General features: G+C 36.4%; 1 protein-coding gene across 6 annotated transcripts in view; it reads right to left on the bottom strand.

Moving 5' to 3' along the window:
- Positions 1-287: 287 nt before the first annotated feature.
- Positions 288-21953, bottom strand: part of ZNF624 (zinc finger protein 624) — a 35655-nt gene continuing 13989 nt past the window's right edge. For 3 of the 6 annotated variants that reach the window (XM_058702899.1, XM_058702902.1, XM_058702900.1), the window contains 3 exons: positions 14680-14806; positions 13833-13928; positions 288-4852 (listed from right to left, as the gene is read on the bottom strand). In XM_058702899.1, the coding sequence (XP_058558882.1) occupies positions 2637-4852; positions 13833-13928; positions 14680-14806 (2439 nt within the window). In that variant the 3' untranslated portion in view covers positions 288-2636. Of the gene's footprint in view, positions 4853-13832; positions 13929-14679; positions 14807-16156; positions 16260-21953 lie in introns of those variants that run through there. The other 3 variants (XM_058702903.1, XM_058702904.1, XM_058702901.1) reach the window with 2 other exon arrangements.

Here is a 21953-nt window from a genome sequence, read left to right as displayed (position 1 = left end):
CACAGAGCCCGACGCAGGGCTCGAACTCACGGACCGCGAGATCATGACCCCAGCCGAAGTCGGCCGCTTAACCGGCTGAGCCACCCAGGCGCCCCTAAACTGCTCTTGTAAAGGTAGCCTGTGCCATCTCTGTCCCCTAACCCTGTGGACACTTTTCAGTTATGTCATTTGAACCTGCTGACAATGCTCCTCTTCTTGAAATGTTTGGCTCTAAAGCAGGGCAGAGGGTTTTATGTGTGGTGAGGGTTAGGAGGTAGAAAGAAGCAGCCGACAGAGTAGGCATCAAGTCATGTCAACTGTTTAACAGCAAGGTTTCTTAAGGATAGTATGTCAAGGTGTAACTCTAAACTTTCCAATCAGAAACCCATACATTACATCCAAAGGAGGTATGTCTCTCGGTAACAATTCATAAATTCCATTATTAAAATTCAATCAGAAATGGTCATTTTAACCAGTGTCAAATTATTTACTTGTAATGGGAGGTAGCTCCTATCATTTATCCAATATCTCCTCCCCAATATTGGATATATACATATTCCAACATTGTGGGAGGAGTATTGGGATTCTCTTTTCTTCAGCCTCCACTGAAGTATAGCTCATCATGTCTTGTCCTTTTTGGGTATCAGGTCCATGGTTTGTTATGGCCTTCTGATATCAGGGCCATAGCCTTTTGGTTCTCATCTTTGTTCCAGGACTCTTAGTATTTCCAGAACTCCCTAGACTTCCTTTTTTATGGACTCTGGTGTCTGGCTGTTTCCCCTCTCTCTATTCCATCATGTAATGTTCTATGAGGCTGTACATGGAACTTTTCATCACTGTGACCTTTTCTTTGGTGCCATGTTAAAGGTGGAGCTTCTCTTGAGGCTTGCAGTTCTCTGGTTTATAGCCTGAACATAAGTTCCAGATATTCTTGGGTACGTGTCTCATTTGTCTGAAATTACTACCTCTTCTAAATGAAACCGAGAGGGTGGGTGTAATGAGGTGCTGGGTAACTTGTTTGGAATCTATGCAGCATCAGAACAAATTCCCATGCTCTCAGATTCCTGACTGTCCCTACCCTGCCAATATATTAGGGTAATTCTTGGAACATAACAGGTGTCCAGTAAATTACCTTCACAAGTGAAATAGGTGTTTCCTGTTTATGTTAAATATCACATGCTTGTTGGGAAGAAAAGCTTATAAAATACATAGAAGTACTGCATACTCCCCAACTCTAAAACAATCGAACTTTTTGGAGACCATCCTTCATTCATAGTTCTCAGTTCATACAAATACAGTTTTACATAGAATTTTATGCCATACATGCTGCACTTACATTAAAAAAAATTTTTTTTCCAGTCCTTTCCCCTACTTCTCTTCTCCCTTCCTTCAAGGTAACCAATAATAACAGCCTCGTATATATTCAGCCAAGTATATATACTTGTTTCCATGCTCATCACATACACATATATACATAAATGGGTATGATCATTTAACAAAAAATGAAGCCCTGTACACATAAAGCTCTGCAATAAAGCAATTAGTTACTAAAAATTGTGGAAATACCTTGAGATCAACTAGTGTAGATATAACTAACTTTAAAAATTACTCTCATGCTGTTCCATAGAATGGCCATATCACACTTTATTCAACCATTCCCCAATTAATGGGCATTCACTTAGTCTCCACTTGGTTTTCTACTTGGCCTCTACAAACAATACTTCAACAAAAGTCCTGACTTATGTGTATTCTTATGCACTGATGCTGTTATTTCTGTGGGGAAGATCCCCAAAGTGAGACTGCTAGGTCAAGGTATTTTTATTTTAAAATGTTACTAAAATATTTGAATATATATTGCTTAATTGCTGGTGGAAATAGAAGTTGATATAACCGTTTGTGTTAAGAGTACATGGTTTCCCAAATCCCACTACCAAAAGATCTCTTAATTTTGCCAACTCCATTCAGTGGAGGTGACATCTCATTGGTTGTTTTAATTTGCATTTCCCTGAGTACTACCTTAGGTTCATAATATTTTCAGAGATTAATGGCAATTTGCTCTTCTATGACTAGCCATCTAGTTCAGACAGATTAAAGACTTTAATATAAAATATAAAATTAACAAAATCTTAGAAACAAATTTAGAACACTATGTATAACCGAGGGATTAAGGAGACTCTTTTAACTAAAAGAGTAAATTAATCTAAAAGGGAAAATAAATATCTATGAAAAATTAAAATGTGGCAACTTCTTTTACCATATAAAAAAGCATAAAAACAAATGCTAGATTAAAAAATTTTCAAACACACATGACAAAGGATTAATATTTCAAGTATGTAAAGAGCACCTCCAGATTTATAAGACAAACCAATAGAAAAATAGGTAAAAAATTATAGGCAATTCATTGAAGATAATTTAAGTGAACAAAGTATGAAATCTGGGTGAAGGCTTTCATTTGTCCATTATTTTTCTCTACTGTGAATTTGCTTGTCACTTCTAAGATTTAATATGAGTTTTCCACATTTTTATGTTTATAAAGTATCCCTTAAGTGTGTGTTTTCTGGTGAATTGCTCCTGAAAGTTTTCCCACATTCATAAAAGACACAGTTTATAAGATTCTCCTTGTAGAGCTGGCATCTGGATGAATGATTTGTTACTTTTTATATTAACTGAGTTTCTCTCTGATGTGTTCTTTGATGTACAGTAAGGCTTGAGCTACTCCTAAAGGCTTTTCCACATTCATGACATTTATAGGGTTTTTCTCCAGTATGCATCCTCAAATGTACAGTAAAATCTGAGTTGGTTCTGAAGGCTTTTCCACATTCTTCACATTTGTAGGGCCTTTCCCCAGTATGAATTCTCTGATGAAGAGTTAGCTGTGATAGAGTGATACAACCTTTTCCACATTCCTTACACGTATAGGGTTTTTCTCCAGTATGTGTTCTCCAATGCACTGTAAGGTAGGAACCCCTCCTGAAGGCTTTTCCACAGACATCACATTTATAGGGTTTCTCTCCACTATGGATTTTCTGATGTTCTGTGACGTGTACCATCTGGCTAAATGCTTTCCCACAGTCATTACATTTAAATGGCTTCTCTCCAGTATGTGTTCTCTGATGGGTATTAAAGCCTGAGTTACTTGTGAAAACCTTCCCACACTCATTACATTTATAGGGTTTTTCTCCAGTATGCCTTCTTTGATGTACGGTAAGTTGCGATGTGTTAGTGAAAGCCTTTTCACATTCATTACATTTATATGGTTTTTCCCCAGTATGGGTCCTTCGATGTACGATAAGGTAGGACTTAGTCCTGAAAGATTTCTCACAATCATAGCATTTATAAGGTTTCACTCCAGTATGGATTTTCTGATGCTCCTTGAGATTTACCATTTTGGTAAATGCCCTCTCACAGTCAGTACATTTATACGGTTTCTCTCCAGTATGAATCCTCTGATGCACAGTTAAGTGTGATTTTATTCTGAAAGACTCCCCACATTCCTTACATAGATAAGGTTTTTCTTCAGTATGAATCCGCTGATGTATAATTAGGGATGAAGAACGCATGAAGGCCTTTCCACATTCATTACATTTATAAGGTTTCTCTCCTGTATGCATTCTGTGGTGTACGGTAAGGCATGAATAATTAATGAATGCTTTTCCACATTCGTTGCATTTATAGGGTTTTTCTCCTGTATGAATTCTTTGATGTTCTGTGAAATTTGCTATGCGATTGAATGCTTTCCCACATTCATTACATTCATAAGGTTTTTCCCCAGTATGAGTTCTTATATGTACAATAAGGCTGGAATTACTTCTATAGGCTTTCCCACATTCGTTACATCTAAAGGGTTTCTCTCCAGTATGAATTCTCTGATGAACATTAAAAATTGTGGTATTCTTGAAAGATTTCCCACATTCATTGCATTTATATGGTTTCTCTTCAGTATGGGTCTTCTGATGTACACTAAGATAGGACTTATTCCTAAAGGCTTTCCCACAATCATTGCATTTGTAGGGTTTCTCTCCATTGTGAGTCTCCTGATGTCTTGCGAGTTTTGATTTATCACTGAAAGCTTTCCCACATTCAGTACATTTATAGGGCTTCTCCCCGGTTTGAATTCTCTGGTGTTGATTAAGGCGAGCACACTGGCTAAAAGATTTTCCACAGACATTGCACTGATAAGGTTTCTCCTTAGTATGAATTCTCTGATGTACCATAAGCGATGAAGAAGCAATGAAGGCCTTTCCACATTCGTTACACTTATAGGGTTTTTCTCCAGTATGAATTTTTTTATGTTGACTGAGATATGAAGGCTGGCTGAACATTTTCCCACATTCGTTACATTCATAAGGTTTTTCTTTAGTGTGCGTTCTCTGATGTTGAATGAGTAACGACCTGTAACGAAAGGACTTTTCACAGGTACTACATTTATAGGGCTTTTCTTTATTATTGTATTTTTTTCCTAAAGTAAGTTCTGAAGTAGGCCTTACAGCTTTGCTGCCTTCTGTATCCTTGCAGATTTTCTTTCCTAGATGGGTATCTGTAATCAAATCTAAATTCTCAGTGAAATTTTCATGTGTTTGGCATTTGCTGTGGGGCCCTTCTGTGATAACTCCTGCTTCTGGAAAAACAGATCCAAATCTAAATCCTCTTTGACCAGTGGAAATTTTCTTGTGAGTAACTATTCTTCGACTCAAATGATTTTCCTGACTATTTTGCAATCTCAATATCCTTTCATTCCATTTCCATAATCCTCCCATTCTGGGGTTCCACAGACTGTTCTCTGTGAGTTTATCTATTATGGTCTCTTGTGATACATCTTCAGAAGTATTTTCTGTTGATACAACATTCTTGGCTGCAGGTTTGGTCTCCAGCTCTGGGGGGAAGAAAGATAAAAATCAAATCAAATGACTCCTATTTCCTAAGTTAGGAAGATCTCAGTAAACAGGATAATAAAAGGGAAACCTGAGCTGATAATGAATACAAAGTTTTAACTGCTTCCAAACTGGCCTTATTTTCTAAGGAGGAGACAGGTTTGAGGGAGACTGGTTGAGTCAAGAACCAAAGTAACAAATTCAGAGTTTTTCCCCTACTAAACAAATTCATTTACGGTAACCCCCTAGAATCTAAGCCTCTCAAATACTTCTTTTCTCATTTCCTTTATAGTCAGCATTTATAGAGCATTCTTCATAGTCACGACTACTTCCTTTCTTTCCATTTACTCTACAAACCAGGCAGTTGTTTCCAACCATACTTTCTATTTGTTTTCATTCTTTGTTTGCTAGCTTTTTTGTATGACGGCTTTCTCAAATTTTCATGTGAGATCAGCTTATTCAAGTCTTTGTATGTACTTATTAATCAAATGTTTATGGAAAAACACACTTTGATTTTTCAAAAAGTAGTCCGAACAGTAAGTTAGTAAAAATTGGTATTTATAGCTATTAATATTCTAAATAGTGATAATAATTATCATCGAGGGTAGTTTTGCAACCTTTTTATATCTTAACAACATTCCTGTATGTCTGTCAAAAATTGGATCAAAACTACTTATACCTTGAGTTTTAAGGTAAAAAACTATCCACAAAAGGTTTTGATCCAGTTTGTTTTTTTAAACATTGAGAAAAAATTGCCTGTAAATGAGTTGGCAAATTTATAGAATTTGCAAATTTATAGAGTTTGCAAATTCATAAATTTTTCTTAAGTTTATTTTGAGAGAGAGCATGAGTGGGGGAGGGGCAGAGAGAGAGGGAGAGCATCCCAAGCAGGTTCTGTACTGTCAGCACAGAGCCCGACGTGGGGCTCAAACTCATGAACTGCAAGTTTATGACCTGAGCTGAAACCAAGAGTCTGATGCTTAACTCACTGAGCCATGCAGGCACCCACGTTTAGAAATTTAAAAGAACTATAATAGTAAAATTTTACATTGTATATACAAACAAGTTGTAAGACCACCACCCTGCAGTGTAATCTTTTTCAAAATAGGCCAAGTTTTAAGTTTAGGGCCACCGAAGAGGACAACTCTAGAACCCAGCTCTTTTAAATGTCTAATTGAATTAAGGTAACTGAGGACTGTTAGAACCTTTATCCTGGCAGCCTGCCAAAAGCAAACAATCCTCTATGAAAAAAGATTACACAATCCAGAGCCTCAAATTATTGTTACAGGTTTTCATATCAATGCTTGACAGTGAAAAATAATAGGCATACAAGGAGACAAAAGTCTAATTAGAAAAAAGTCAAGAGAAGAAACAGATCTAGAAGGAATCCAGACAGTTGAGGTCTCAGACATAAACTTACAAAATAATCATGATTAGTATATTCAAGAAAATAAGACAAGACCAGAAATTTCACCAAATAATTGGAAAGTATAAAATAAGAACCAAATGGTGATTCTAGAACTGGAGAATAACTCAAAGGATAGGCTGAAAAACACAGATTTGACACGTGAGTGTTAGCAAAATGGGAAACAGGTCAGTAGAAAATATGCATATTGAAGTACAGAATGATGAAAAACTTGAAAACTTAATTTCAAAAGACATTAGAGACACATGGGATAGAGTGATAAGGTCTACCACAGATGTGAAAGAGTCCCAGAAAGCTCGAAAGAGAAGTGAGAGAGAATGGGATGAAATCAAATTCAAAGAAATAATGCTGAAGCATTTTCCAAAACAGAATAAAAAATATCAAGCCATAGATTTTAGAAGCCAAATGATGTATGGAAACCAATTTGACAATAAACTTCATATATTGAAAATAAATAAATAAATAAAAGAAAAGAAAAGAAAAAAAAAAAGAAGCCAAATGAATTCTAAGTGGGAGAAATACAAGGAAAAAATAATGGAAACTAAAAGATTTTGGGGGCACCTGGGTGGCTCAGCCGGTTGAGTGGCTGACTTAGGCTCAGGTCAAGATCTCGCAGTTCCCTGTGTCAGGCTCTGTGCTGACAGCTCAGAGCCTGGAGCCTGCTTTGTATTCTGTGTCTCCCTCTCTCTCTGCCCCTCCCCTGCTCACGCTCTCACGCTCTCTCTCTCTAAAATGAATAAACATTAAAAAAAAAAACAACAACAACTTTAAGAGTTCTATCAAGGAGCGCCAACAGATCAGAGGTTGCAAACTACAGCAAATCTGTCCCACTACATTTTCGTGTGGCCAGTGAGATAAGAATATACATTCTTAAATGGTTGAAAAATATATTAAAAGGATAATATATTGTGGCACATTAAACTATGAATTTCAAATTTCAGGGTCCCTAAATAAAGTTTTAGTGGAATATAACCACATTATTTGGTTAACATTTTGTCTTTGGAGGCTTTTGCACTTACAATGGCCGAATGGAGTAGTTGCAACAGAGGTATTATGTCTCTACAAAGCCTAAAATATCTACTGTCTTGTCTTTTATAGAAAAAAGTTTACTGACTCCTGAATTAGACAGATGACTGACTTGTCAAGGGAGTCGATGTAAGACAGGAAACAACGGAATGATACCTTCCAAAATGCTGAAACAATGTAAATGCCAACCTAGAAGTCTATTCTCTAAAAATGAAGACTGAAGATATTTTTAGACAAGAAAGAAAATGGAGGGAGTGTGACACTAGAAGATGTGGGTAAAATAAAATATTAAAGGGTACTCTTTAAACAGAAGAAAAATAATCCTAGATACAAGCTCAGAAATGAAGAGAAATAGGAGGAGAAAATATAGGCAAAAACATAGGCAAATCTAAATGAACACTGACGGAACAGAACATTAATAATGCTCTTATGAGATCTGACATATAGACACAGTTAAAATACATAATTTCAACAACATATAAATCAGGTTAAATGAAATAAGTGGTTGTAAGATTCTTGTGTTGTTTAGGAAGAAGGACAATTTACATTAGACTTCTGAGTGAAGGATGCATGCTTTAATCTCAGAGTTAACCACTGCACAACTAATTTTGGAAATTTATAATTACCAAGTAAATAGAAAAATAAGATAATAAATCTAAATGCATGCATGGGGGAAAAAAGAGTACAGAACGTGCAAGACACTTGCACAGTTAGAGGATAGATTTAAACATTATGTAACTGAATTATATGTATAGGAACTGAATACTCCAAGAGATACAGACTGTCAGATTGGTTAAAAGAAAAATCTAACAACATGCTACTTATCAGAGAAACGAAATACAAGGATACATAAAAGATGACCGTGAACAGAATTAAAATGATATACGATAAAACAATAACCAGAAGAAAGATGCTGTAATAATATTAGGATGAGGCAAAACCACTACAGAGATAAAGACACTTCATGAGGATAAAAGGTCCATTTTAACAGAAGGATGTAGCAGTCATAACTTTGGATTTACCTAATAGGACAGCTCCAAAATACATAAAGCAAAAATTAAAGCAACTAAAATAAGAAACAGACAAGTTTACAGTCTTACTGGGAGACTCTGAAAAACCTTAATAACTGACAGAATAAGCTGACAATCGGTAAGCACACAGATTTTAGCAACATAATATATTTGGTATAACTAAAACTGCACTTAATACCAATAGGCTACACATTTTCTCCAAGTGCACATACAATGTTTTCAAAAATTGGCTGTGTGGTAACGCAAATTTTAAGAAACTTATAAAGACTAAAATCATCCATAGCATGTTTTCTGACCACAGGAAAAGTTAAGGTAACAAGAATGCTCCCTGAACTCCAGAGTTCAGATATCTCGGTGTGTATTCTTTCTTTCTTAGCAATTATAGTTCTTTGCGTAAGTTCATAACAATCTGTTTTCCTGGGGCACCTGGGTGGTTCAGCTGGTTGAGTGCCTGATTCTTGATTTTGCCTCCGGTCATGATCTCACGGGTTTGTGGGCTCGAGCCCCGCACTGGGTTCCTCGCTGACAGTGTGGAGCCTGCTCGGGATTCTGTCTCTCTCTCTCTTCCTCTCTGCTCCTCCCCCACTCATTCTTTCTCTCTCAAAATAAATAAATAAACCTAAAAAAAAAAAAGAATACTAGAAAATCTCAGATGGTACAAGATGAAGAAAAATGCTTCTAAAGAGCACAAGGGACAAAGACAACACAATGGAAATTATCAAATGTTTTGAACTCAATAATTATGAAGCTGCTACATTAAAAAAAAAAGATGTGATGTAGTCTACTTTTCTTTTTTTGGTGTTGTCAAGAAGAGTTTTCTCTTGTCTTTTAATGGGGTGTGATGCAGTCTAGATTGCCTTAAATAAGCTATAAAAAAAGAGTGGCTGAAAATCAATGATATAAGTACCCAACTCAGGAAGTTAAAAAAGATCAGTAAATGAAATGCTAAAAAGGTTAAAAATAATAAAAGTAATAATAGAGAAATCAAACACACAAAAAAGTTATTTTAAAAACCAAATAAGATTGGGGCACTTTGGCTTAGGTCATGATCTCCTGGTTTGTGGGTTTGAGCCCCACATCAGGCTCCACACAGACTGAATAAGAAAACAGGGAGATTAAAAAAAAAATCAGTATCAGGAATGAAAAGGGAAACATTACTTCAGATCCACATAGACATTTAAAGGAGAGGACAGTATGCCAATAAATTTAAATTTTAGAGTAAATGGATCAATTCCCAGATACATATAATTTACTAAAACAGAAAGAAATAGGACATGTTAATAGTCCTATAGCTACAGAAGGAATAGAAACTATAACTAAACTCCTTCCCTAATAAAAGCATGAGGTCAATGTGGCTTCCCTAGTGAAATCGATGTATCTTTTGTTTTTAATTTTAAGTGTTTTTATATGTATCTTTCCCTCTCTTACAACTCTTTCTTATCCTCACTATAAGCTGGTGGCCTCGCTTCATATTTTACTGAGAATTCAGAGCCTATTAAAATCGAATGCCTTGATCTTCTCACCACCATTTGACCTTTTATCTACGCTTGCCTTCTCCATCTTTCCTAGTGTTATAACAGAAAAGGTGGCCTCTCTGCCTATCAGTGGTGAAGCCCTCCTTCCTTTTCCTTTCTTGAGTTTATTCTCTTTAACCTCCTCAGACATGTGAACTCTTCAGTGATCCCACTGGTCTTCCAAAGTCAATTTCTCCCTCTCCATCAGGGTATCTTTCTTATTACTCAGTCATGCCATAAATACTCCCATCTTAAATACAAAACAAGAGTTTTTTCCCTCATTCCACACTTTCCTGTAGCCACTGCCCCATCTCTCTTTCCCTCTTCATGGGGGGAGGGGGAAATCCTTCTCTAAAGAGTCGCCTAAAACTGTCTCCAATGTCTACTTTTCATTCACTCTTTTAAAAATATATAGTATTTTCAACAGTCAACGTTAATGAAAGGAACGGAAGATGATACATGGGTTGGAAGAGCCAATATTGTTAAAATGTCTATACTACCCAAAGCAATCTACAGACTCAATGTAATCCCTGTCAAAATACCAACAACGTATTTCACAGAACTAGAATAATCCTCAAATTTGTATGGAACCACAGAAGACCAGAAATAGCCAAAGCAATCCTGAAAAAGAACAGAGCTGGGGGTATCTCAATCTCAGATTTCAAAATATATTATGATACAGCAGTAATCAAAACAGTATGTCACTGGCACATAAACAGACCTAGATCAAAGGAACAGGATAGAGTCCAGAAATAAACCCATGGTTGTATGGTCAATGAATCTATAACAAAGGAGGCAAGAATATACAATGGGGAAAAGACAGTCTCTTCAACAAACAGTGCTGGGAAAACTGGACAGCTACGTGCAAAAGAACGAAACGGGACCACTTTCTTACACCATGCACAAAAAATAAATTCAAAATGGATTAAAGACCTAAATGTGAGGCCTGAAGCCGAAACATTCCTAGAAGAAAATATAGGCAGTGATTTCTCTGACATCAGGCATAGAAACATTTTTCTAGATCTGTCTCCTCAGGCAAGGGTATCTAAGCAAAATTAAACTACTGGGAATACACCAAACTAAAAAGCTTCTGCACAGCAAAGGAAACCACCAACAAAACAGAAAGGCAACTCACTGAATGGAAGATTATTTGCAAGTGACGTTATCTGATAAGGGGCTACTATCCAAAATACATAAAGAACTTGTACAACTCAACACCCAAAAGACAAATAATGTAATTTAAAATGGGCAGAAGACATGAAGAGATATTTTTCTAAAGACATCCAGATGGCCAACAGACACATGAAAAAATGCTCCACACCACTACTCATCAGGGAAATGCAAATTAAAACCACAATGAGATACCACCTTACACCTGTCAGAATGGCTAGAATAAAAAACACAATAAACAGCAAATGTTGGTGAGGATGTGAAGAAAAAGGAACCCTCACACACTGTTGGTGAGAATGCAAACTGGTACAGCTAATATGGAAAACAGTGTGGAGGTTCCTCAAAAAAATTAAAAACAAATACCATATGATCCAGTAATTCAACTACAAGGTATTTACTCACATAAAACAAAAAAACTAATTTGAAAAGATACACGCACCCCTATGTTTACTGCACCACTATTGACAATAACCAAGATATGGAAGTAGCCCAAGGGTCCATCAATAGATGAATGGATAAAGAAGATGTGGTGTATATATAGAATGCAATATTACTCAGTGATCAAAAAAGTGAAATCTTGCCATTTTCAACAATGTGGATGGACCCAGAGGGTATAATGCTAAGTGAAATAAGTCAGAGAAAGACATATACCATATGATTTCGCTCATTGTGTGACGTAAGAAACAAATGAATAAAGAAAAAAAGAGGCAAAAAACTCCCAGACTCCCAGAGAACACACTGGTGGTTGCCAGAGGGTAGGTGAGTGGGATGATGGAGGAAAAAGATAAAGGGGGTTACGAATACACTTATCTTCACGAGCACTAAGAGATGTACAGAATTGCTGAATCATAATACTGTGCACCTGAAATTCATATAAAACTATATGTTGGGGCGCCTGGGTGACTCAGTCGGTTGAGTGTCCGACTTCGGCTCAGGTCATGATCTCGGTTCATGGGTTCGAGCCCCGCGTCAGGTTCTGGGCTGACAGCTCAGAGCCTGGAGCCTGCTTCCGATTCCGTGTCTCCCTCTCTCTCTGCCCCTCCCCCACTCATGCTGGCTCTCTCTTCCCCTCAAAAATAAAGAAACGTAATAAAAAAAATTAAAAAAAAAACCTATATATTATAGTTGAACAAAAAATACATAATATTGACATATGAAAAGAATATATGTAACACATACGTGAGTTATGCACGGCATCATGATAAAATGAATGTTCAAGTGAACTAGAATCCATTTCTTTTGTTCCATCTCCACTATTACTTTAATGAAAGTTATCACCTCTGCTCATACTATTGTAACAACCTCTTAACTGATTACCTGATTTAATGCCTTCAAGTCCAGTCTGTGCAGAGTTACTTCCTAAAAATCCCTGATTAAAGTGTGTCAATGCCTTCACACCCTCTGATTAAAATCCAAACTCATTATCGTCACCTACAAAGCCCTGGATGGGCAAGCTGTTGCCTAGCTCTGATACCAGACTCCCTCTCACAGCAGCCTCCTTTCGAGTTCTAGAACACATTTCATTCTTTTCCGTGTCAGGTCCTTTGTCTGGAATGCTTCTCCTTTCCTCTTCCTTTGGCCGGTTGTTTCTGAATCTTCAAGGCTCAGCTTAAAAGCCCCTCTTCAGAAGCCTTCTGCCCACACTCTCTGAGGGAGGTACCCTCATCCCCATCCCAGTCACTCTTTCATATCTCATATCTCACCCAGTTTATCTCATAACTGAAGGTTGTTATGTCTGCTATTTAGCTTGTTTTTATTTATATACTTGTCAACTTCTTAAAATATAATCTTCATGACGGCGGGGACCTGGTCCATCTTACTCATTGTTGTAGACCTAGTACCTAACCCAGTACGCAGGAAAGAGATGTCTGATAAATATCAATTAAATATATGAATAAATACTATAATTCTCAACTGATACCTAGTTTGTATTTTCAATTAGTTAAGAAACTGGAGGAGAACAGGAGGGTTCCCCCAAAGTTTTGGCAGGCTTGCAGGTTCACCTGCAAGTTAAATAATGAATAAATAGGTTTAGCTTAAAAGAAATCAGTGGTGGGGGATCTGGTTGGCTCCGTCAGTTAAGCATGAGACTCTTGGGTTTCAGCTCAGGTCATGATCTCACGGTCTGTGGGATCTAGTCCTTGTGTCAGGCTCTGTGCTGACAGTGCCTGCTTGGAATTCTCTCTCCCTCATTCTCTGCCCCTCCCCGACTCGTTTCTCTCTCTCTCTCTCTCAAAATAAATAAACTTTAAAAAAATCAGCAGAGGGGTGTCTGAGTGGCTTAGTAGGTTAAATGTCTGAATTTGGCTCAGGTCATGATCTCGCGGTTCGTGGGTTTGAGCCCCACATGGGGCTCTCTGCTATCAGCTCAGAGCTTGAAGCCTGCTTTGGATTCTGTGTCTCCTTCTCTCTCTGCCCTTCCCCCACTTGTGCTTTCTCTCTCTCAAAAATAAATAAATAAACATTAAAATCAGGGGTGACCCTTAACAAAGCATTTTTAGGAAGATTAATGAAGGAAGAAAGGTCAGATAATAGTTAAACAAATGAGAAAAATGTAAAGTTAACTGAGAGGATAGAACTGAAAGGGAGGTTTCATGCATGTTTGAGTGAAGGAATAATTATGAAAATCATGTCCTCAAGACAGCAACATCGGATGGGACAGGAACCAAAAGTAGAGAACAGAGAGAGAGGCAAAAAGAGAGAGCAGGCAAGGTGGGGGAGAGATGATACTCCTCCAAGTATTTCAGATGTTCTGCTCCAGCCATAACCTACTAACTTGCAATAAATCCGATCCTCCTGGTTCTTTTGAACTCACCTGGATAGGGGGTTCTTGCAATTTCCCTCACTACCACCCACGGTCCTTTGCCATCCTCCAGGTGAGATATCATGTCTGGTTTGGAAACTGCAAGCCCTTGTTAGAGAAGAATGAATAGGATTTGACTGTGTTTAGGAGTAAGAACTATTGCCAAACTCAGTCTCAGCTCTTAATATTCTGTGCAGAGTGGCTATTACGGTAAGTTCTAGAGATGGACTGTCCAATACACTTTTCACTACTCTCAGGTGGCCATTTAAATTTGAATTAGTTAAAACTATGTAAAATTTAAAATTCAGTTCTTCAGTTGTACTAGCCAGATTTCAAGCTGTTAGTAGCTTTGAGTGGCTAGTGTGTCCATATTGGACAGCACAGATACAGAACATTGCCATCACAGCAGAACATTCTATTGTACACTGGAGTTATAGGGAATTACAAACATTATCTCAAAGGAGTTCAACACGATGATCCCAGGTTTTCTGGGATAATAGAACATGGGAGTAATCTGAGTTTAGGAAGAAAATGAATGCATTTGTGTCTTTCTTTCTGGAGGTACTGATAACTATAGCCCTCATTTATAAAAGTGATCAGAAAAAACTTTAGTCCTAAATCTGGGGACTGTCAACAATCTCCAAGATTCCAACGAAATGTGTATTTCTTACTTAACAATGGGCAGACCCTTTAGTTAAGCACAAGGGATGGCATGGCTCCCAGCAACATCCCCACAATGTAAGAGTTTAATGCCTAAGCTCTAACCCCAAATTCATTTAAGTACTTTAAAGGTTCTCTATCTTCAGCAAACCTGGTCAAATAAACCCAGTCAGTAAACGAACAAAGAAGTTATTCTTACCCAGGGAGACAAGATTCCTGTAATTCTCTAGCATCACGTCCTTGTGCAGGTTCCTCTGGGAAAGGTCCATCAACCTCCACTCTTCTAATGAGAAGTCTATAGCCACATCTTTAAATGTCACAGAATCCTAAAATAAATATACTACGATCACCTGGGGACTATATAAATAAGACCTGTTGGGCAGAATAACACATACAAAACTGGAGGAAACTTCCGGAACTCACGGCCACTAAATGACCACTGAAGTCAACCAGTTCAGCCCTTAAAGGATGAATCTCTCCAGTGGCAAGAACTTAAGACCACAAGAGGAGTTTTACTCCTCCCGTGAAAATGTTCCTTTCACACTGATTCAAATCTGGCTTTCTCTAACTCTGAAATATTGGTCTTACTACATTATCTGGAATCAGACAGCATGGTTTCCTCCTTCTCTAGAAAGTCTTAATATTGATAACAGCTAGTAGTTTCTACCCAAATAATCTTTTGTCCCTCAAAACCCTGGCTTATCTACAGGTATCTACAATATCAGCTCTTTCTCAGTTCCAAATCTATGGAATATGGCTTCATAAAAGATGCAGTTTATCAATCAGATTGCAGATACAGAATATCGTAAGCTCTCACTTTGAGCATGAAAATGGAGAGGACTGGAATAGAGGCTAGACTCTTTTGAATATTTCTTGTTTTTTACATTTTACTTTTGAACCATGTAAATGTATTCTTATAAAAGAAAAATTTTCAATTTAAAAAGTCATTCCTAAAAATTAAAAGTAAAGTGCAACCAGTTTGAAGTATATCCATTCATCAAAGAGAAATTATTTTAAGTAACTTTAAAACATAGCAATTTTTGTTCATCCTTTGTGAGATATACCCCAAGAAGAAAAAGAACTGCAAAGACTGTACGTTTTCAATAAATAGCCTGATTGTTGGTGGTGATGATGAAAATGGTATTTTGTAACTGCTGTGTGTGTAGTGTTTGATAAAACAAATTATTACGTTGCTGTCATTGAGAAGAAATAAATTTGGCAGGGGAGAAAGAAGATATAAATGTAATACTGATGAGATTATACAATAATTCCATAGATCCAAATTTGAATTGGAAGTATCAGTATAAACTCATGAATTATTTTATTTTTTAGGAAAGAGAAATATTTTTCCTAGCTTCATCCACTGAAAAGTCCTAAAAATAAAAACAATAGCTAATAAAGTAACATTATACAAGCTAGACTTTACCTCCCACTAAAAGGAATCAGGGCCTGGAACTTTCTGTGATACCAAAATGCAAACAAGCTATCAAACACTACTCGAAGAGTCTCCCCCTAGCTAATAATGGGACAATTTGAACATCAGTAAGAATAATAAATTATAATGGGTTTCAAAAATATACCTTTAAGCTCATGATTTCATAATAATACTATAAAAATACTCATTGATCATTTTTGGAGGATGCCTTGAAACTGGCAAATAAAGAGAAAGAATTAACCTTTTGTCCTTTTCCCATGTAAAATATTATAATTTTTATGGTTATCAAGTGTGATCACATTGTTGATGAGGAGAGATTTCTCTTTATGGAAGGATTCCAGCTAATACATGAAAAATAAAATAAAAGATAAATAAATAAATAAATAAAAATAAATAAAATAAATAAAAAAATAAAAATAAAATAAAAGAATTAGAATATCATCATTTTGTAACCTTTAACGAATTAAAGGGTCATCAGTGGCTGCTAATATATCAAAGAGGCCTCTCGACCAGGCATAGGTGCCTTCTGGTAGTATACACCAGAAATACAATAGTATTTCATGTATACACCAGATACATGAAATACTATTGTCAAAAACATTTTTAAAAGAGTCAAACTGGAATCTGATAAAGCCTCTAGATCTAACTAACAATACAGGGAACAGATGAACATGTTAAATATCCCCATGGAGACACAATAAATAAAATCCAAATTGTGTGAAATTCTAAATCAATGCTGTCCAAAGGAGTGTATTGCAAGTCACATATGTAATGTAAGGTTTTCTAGTAGCCTCGTTAAGAAGAAAACAAGTGAGGGGCGCCTGGGTGGCTCAGCTGGTTAAGTGTCTGACTTTTGGTTTCAGCTCAGGTCACGATCTCACAGTTTGTGAGTTCAAGCCATGCACTGGGGACTCTCTCTGTCTCCCTCTCTCTGCCCCTCCCCTGCTCATGCTCTCTCTCTCTCTCTCTCAGAATAAAGTAAATAGATAAATAACATAAAAGAAAACAAGTGAAATTATTTTAAATAATACATTCAGACTAGTGCACATATAATTTCAATGTGCAATCAATGTAAAAATTATTAATGAGATTCTATCTTTTGTATTAAGTCTTTGAAGTGATGTGCATCTTAAATTGACAGCATATCTCAGTTTGGATTAGTTACATTTCATGTGCTCAAAAGCCACATGTGGCTAGTGGCTACTGTATTGGACAACACAGTTCTAAAGTAGAAATAACGTGGTTTTTCAATGAATTATTACAAGGGGGAAAAAGGGGGGGGGGGGACCTCTAGCCTAAAAGTGACCTAAGAGACGACATTAAGTAATCATAACATGTGAATCAATTGGGGAAACAAATACCAACTCCACATTTGATATTAAGGCTTTCTGCTGATTTTTTAGCTGTAACCATGATAGTATATGTAACATTAAAACACATCTTTTACAGATATATAATGAGATATTTATAGATAAATTATATAATGTCTTGTATATGCTTCAAAATAATTAGTGAGAGAGGGTAAGATTACAAATGAAACATGATTATTACCCATGGTCCAATAATTGTTGGGAGGCAGGCAACAGGCGCAAATGGATTCATGTATATGTATAGTGCATAATATTTGTCAGGCACTGATCTAATAAGGGCTTGTTACATAATGACTGAATCCTCACAATAAGGAAGGTGCTAATAAGAAAAGTGAGGCATGAACTAATATAACACTGTATGTTAACTCTACTGGAATGTAAATTAAGAACTTAATAAAAAATTAAATATATGCCTTAGGGAACTAGAAAAGGAAGAGTGAACTAATTTTTTTTTTTTAAAGGGACACTTCACCAAGGTAATGACCCTCCTGTTCATTTTTTTAATGTTTCTTCATTTTTGAGAGAGAGAAAGAGAGAAAGACAGAGAGAGAGAGAAGCAGAGCATGAGCAGGGGAAGGACAGAGAGAGAGGGAGACACAGAATCCAAAGCAGGCTCCAGGCTCCGAGCTGTAAGCACAGAGCCCGATGTGGGGCTCAAACCCACAAACCGTGAGATCATGACCCATGTTGGCGCTCAACCGACTGAGCCACCCAGGTGCCCCAAACTAAATTTTTTTTTAAAGCAGAAGGAAATAATAAATATTAGAATCGAGATAAACCAAACAGAGAATAGAAAAACAATAGAGAAAATCAACTAATGCAAAAGTCAGTTCTTTGAAAAGATAACAATTACAAAGCCCTTAGGTAGACTGACTAAGAAAAAAGAGAAGACTCAAATTACTAAAATCAGGAATGAAAAAGGAGACATTACTACTGACCTTACAGAAATAAAAGGATTATAAAAGAATATACTATGAACAACTGTATGCCAACAAATTAGAAAAATCTAGATAAAATGGGCAGATTCCTAGGAAGACACAAACTACCAAAACTGACTCAAGAAGACATAGAAAATATGAAAATTATAATTAAACTTCCCATGAATAAACACCCAGGTTCAAGTGGCTTCACTGAATTCCACCAGACATTTCAAGAAGAATTAACACCAATCTTTCACTAACTCTTCCAAAAAACACAAGGAAACATTTTCAACTCATTCTGTAAGGCCAGTATTACCAAAATAAGACAAATGTAGAATTTAAGGAAGAGCGAGACAGAATCAATTCAGTCTGATTCAGTTTGAAAACAGCAACAAAGAAAACATAATATATGCCATAGCCAAATGGGATTTATCCCATGTGTACAAAGTTCATTTAATATCTTAAAGTCAATCAAGGTAATACACCATATTAATAGAATAAAGAAAACCCACACAATGATATTAATAGACCCAACAAAGTATGTGACAAAACCCAACAAACTAGAAATAGAAGCAAACTTCGTCAACATGATAGACACCATCTATGAAAACCCAACTCAAACATCATACTTAATAGTGAATGGCCATATGCATTCCCTCTGTGATCATAAACCTCACAAAGATGTCCCCTCTCCTCACTTCTATTCAACATTATACTATAAGTTTTAGCAAGAAAAACTAGAGAAGAAAAAGAAATATCAGACTGGAAAGGAAGAAGTAAATTTCTATTTGGAAATGACATAATCTCCACTTACAGATGATATTATGTTGCATATAGAAAACCCAACAAAAGTCCACACACGCCCATGCAAAAACAAAAACAAAAACAAAAACAAAAACAAAAACTAAAACCCTTCTAGAACTAAATAAACTAGTTCAGCAAGGTTCAGGACACAAGATCAATATACGTAAGTCAACCATTTCTATACACTAGCAATGAACATTCCAAAAAAGAAATTAAGAAAAAAATCCATTTAAAATAGCAAAAAGAATAAAACACTTAGGAATGAATTTAACAAAAGATATGCAAGACACGTACACTGAAAATGACAAAACATCACTGAAAGAAACTGAAGAATACCTAAATAAATGGGAAAACATTCCATATTCTTATTATAAAACTTAATATTAAGACTTTAATATTTCCCAAATTGATCAACAGATTCAATACACGTGCTATGAAAATTCTTTTTTTTTAATTAAAAAAATTTTTTTTAATACTTATTTATTTTTGAGACACAGAGAGCAAGTGGGGAGGGGCAGAGAGAGAGGGAGACACAGAATCTGAAGGAGGTTCCAGGCTCTGAGCTGTCAGCACAGAGCCTGATGCGGGGCTCGAACCCACGGACCATCAGTTCATGACCTAAGCTCAGGTCGGACGCCCAACCGATGAAGCCACCCAGGCGCCCCTGAAAATTCTATTTGCACCTTTTGCAGATATGGAAATGTTAAAAATTATCACTGAAAAACTGGTTTTACTAGAATTAAAGTTAAATAAAACTAAGTTAAATAAAACTAAGTTCAGTACTTATCAACAGGATGTAGAATTTAAGAAAGAGCCACACAAAATTGCTCTTCTGTCAGGGATTTCCTGTCAGAAGAACAAAAATAAACCATATGAATTATTCACCAGGTCAAAAATAATGGCACTTTCCTACAGTTCATGACTCAAAGTCTGAAACTATTAATATTTTTACCTTAAAAATTTTAAGTCTAAACTATCATATGTTAAAGGGCAATTTTAAGGATGATTGGCCCAGTACTAAATTAAAAAAAAAAAAAAAAACCTATGTAAAAATTATGTGTACGACTGAGTGTCAGAATGTATTTTCTCCTAAAAGCAAAAAGAAAAGCCCAGTTTTACACAAAACATTCTTAGAATAAAACCAACTTTCAAAGTATAATTTAAAAAAACTTCAAAACGTAATTCTAAAAAAAATGGAGCTGAACTACATAATTAAAAAAAAAAAAACATCACGATTATCTATAAGAGAGGAGGCAAGAATGGGAAAAAGACTGTCTCTTCAAAAAAAATGGTGTTGGGAAAACTGGACAGCTACATATAAAAGAATGAAACTGGACCACTTTCTTATACCATACACAAAAATAAAGAAAAACTGAATTAAAGACCTAAATGTAAGACCTGAAACCATAAAACATAGGGCTTAGCAACAGTTTTCTGGATCTGTCTCCTGAGGCAAGAGAAACCAAAACAAAAATAAACAACTGGGACTACAGGAAACGAAAAGTGTTTGCATAGCCAAAGAAACCATCAACACAAAAAGGCAACCTGCTGAGGGGCCCTGCCTCGTTCAGTCAGTGGAGCTTGTAACTCTTGACTTCAGATCGTGAGTTCAAGCCCCAGATTGAGCATAGAGTTTACCTGAAAAAATTAAAAAAAGAAAAAAGGCAACCGAATGAATGGGAGAAGGTATCTGCAAATGATTTATCTGATAAGGGGTTAATATCCAAAATCTAAAAAGAATTCACACAACTCAATAACAAAAAAACAAATAATCTAATTAAAAAGGGCACATGACCTGAATGAACATTTTCCCAAAGAGAACATGTGAATGGTCAACAAAAAAAACGCAAATCAAAATCACAATGAGATACAGCTGTCAAAGTGGCTTTAAAATAAAAAAGACAAGAAATAATAAGAATTGGCAAGGGTGTGGAGAAAAGGAGTCACTTGTGTATACTGTTGGTGGGAATGCAAGCTGGTGTAGCTGCTATGGAAAACAGTGTGGAGGTTCCTCAAAAAATTCAAACTGGAATTACTATATGATCCAGTAATTCCACCGCTGGGTTGTTGCCCAAAGAAAATAAAAAACACTCATTCAAAAAGATAAACGCACCCCTATAATTATTGTAGCATTAGTTACAATAGCTGAGATATAGAAGCAACACAAGTGTCTACTGATAGATAAATGGATAAAGAAGATGTGGCATGTACACACGTACACACGTACACACGTACACACACACACACACACACACACACACACACACACACACTGAACTACTACTCAGCCATAAGAAAGAAAAAAACAAAAACAAAACCTTGTCATTCCTGGGGCGCCTGGGTGGCGCAGTCGGTTAAGCGTCCGACTTCAGCCAGGTCACGATCTCGCGGTCCGTGAGTTCGAGCCCCGCGTCAGGCTCTGGGCTGATGGCTCGGAGCCTGGAGCCTGTTTCCGATTCTGTGTCTCCCTCTCTCTCTGCCCCTCCCCCGTTCATGCTCTGTCTCTCTCTGTCCCAAAAATAAATAAAAAATGTTGAAAAAAAAAATTAAAAAAAAAAAAAACCTTGTCATTCCTGACAACATTGATGGACCTAGAGGTTATTATGCTAAGTGAAATAAATCAAAGATAAATATATGATTTCACTTATATGTGGAGTCTAAAAAAGAAAACAAACGAACAAACAAAAAACAGAAACAGACTCCTAAATACAGAGAACAAAATGGTGGTTGTTGGGGGGGGGTGTGTGAGAGGATGGGTGAAATAGGTGAAGGGGATTAAGAGGTACAAACTTCAGGTTATAAAATAAACGACAGAGATGAAAAGTATAGCACAGAGAGTATAGTCGATAACATTGTAATAACTTTGTATGGTAACAGACAGTAACTACGCTTATTGCCATGAGCACCGTGTGATGTACAGAGTTATCCAATCACTATGCTGTAC

Source organism: Neofelis nebulosa, chromosome 16 (assembly GCF_028018385.1).
Source record: "Neofelis nebulosa isolate mNeoNeb1 chromosome 16, mNeoNeb1.pri, whole genome shotgun sequence".
In the NCBI taxonomy this organism is placed as follows: Eukaryota; Metazoa; Chordata; class Mammalia; order Carnivora; family Felidae; genus Neofelis; species Neofelis nebulosa.
The sequence above is the reverse complement of the archived record's forward strand: the minus strand, read 5'-3'. Positions and strand labels throughout refer to the sequence as shown.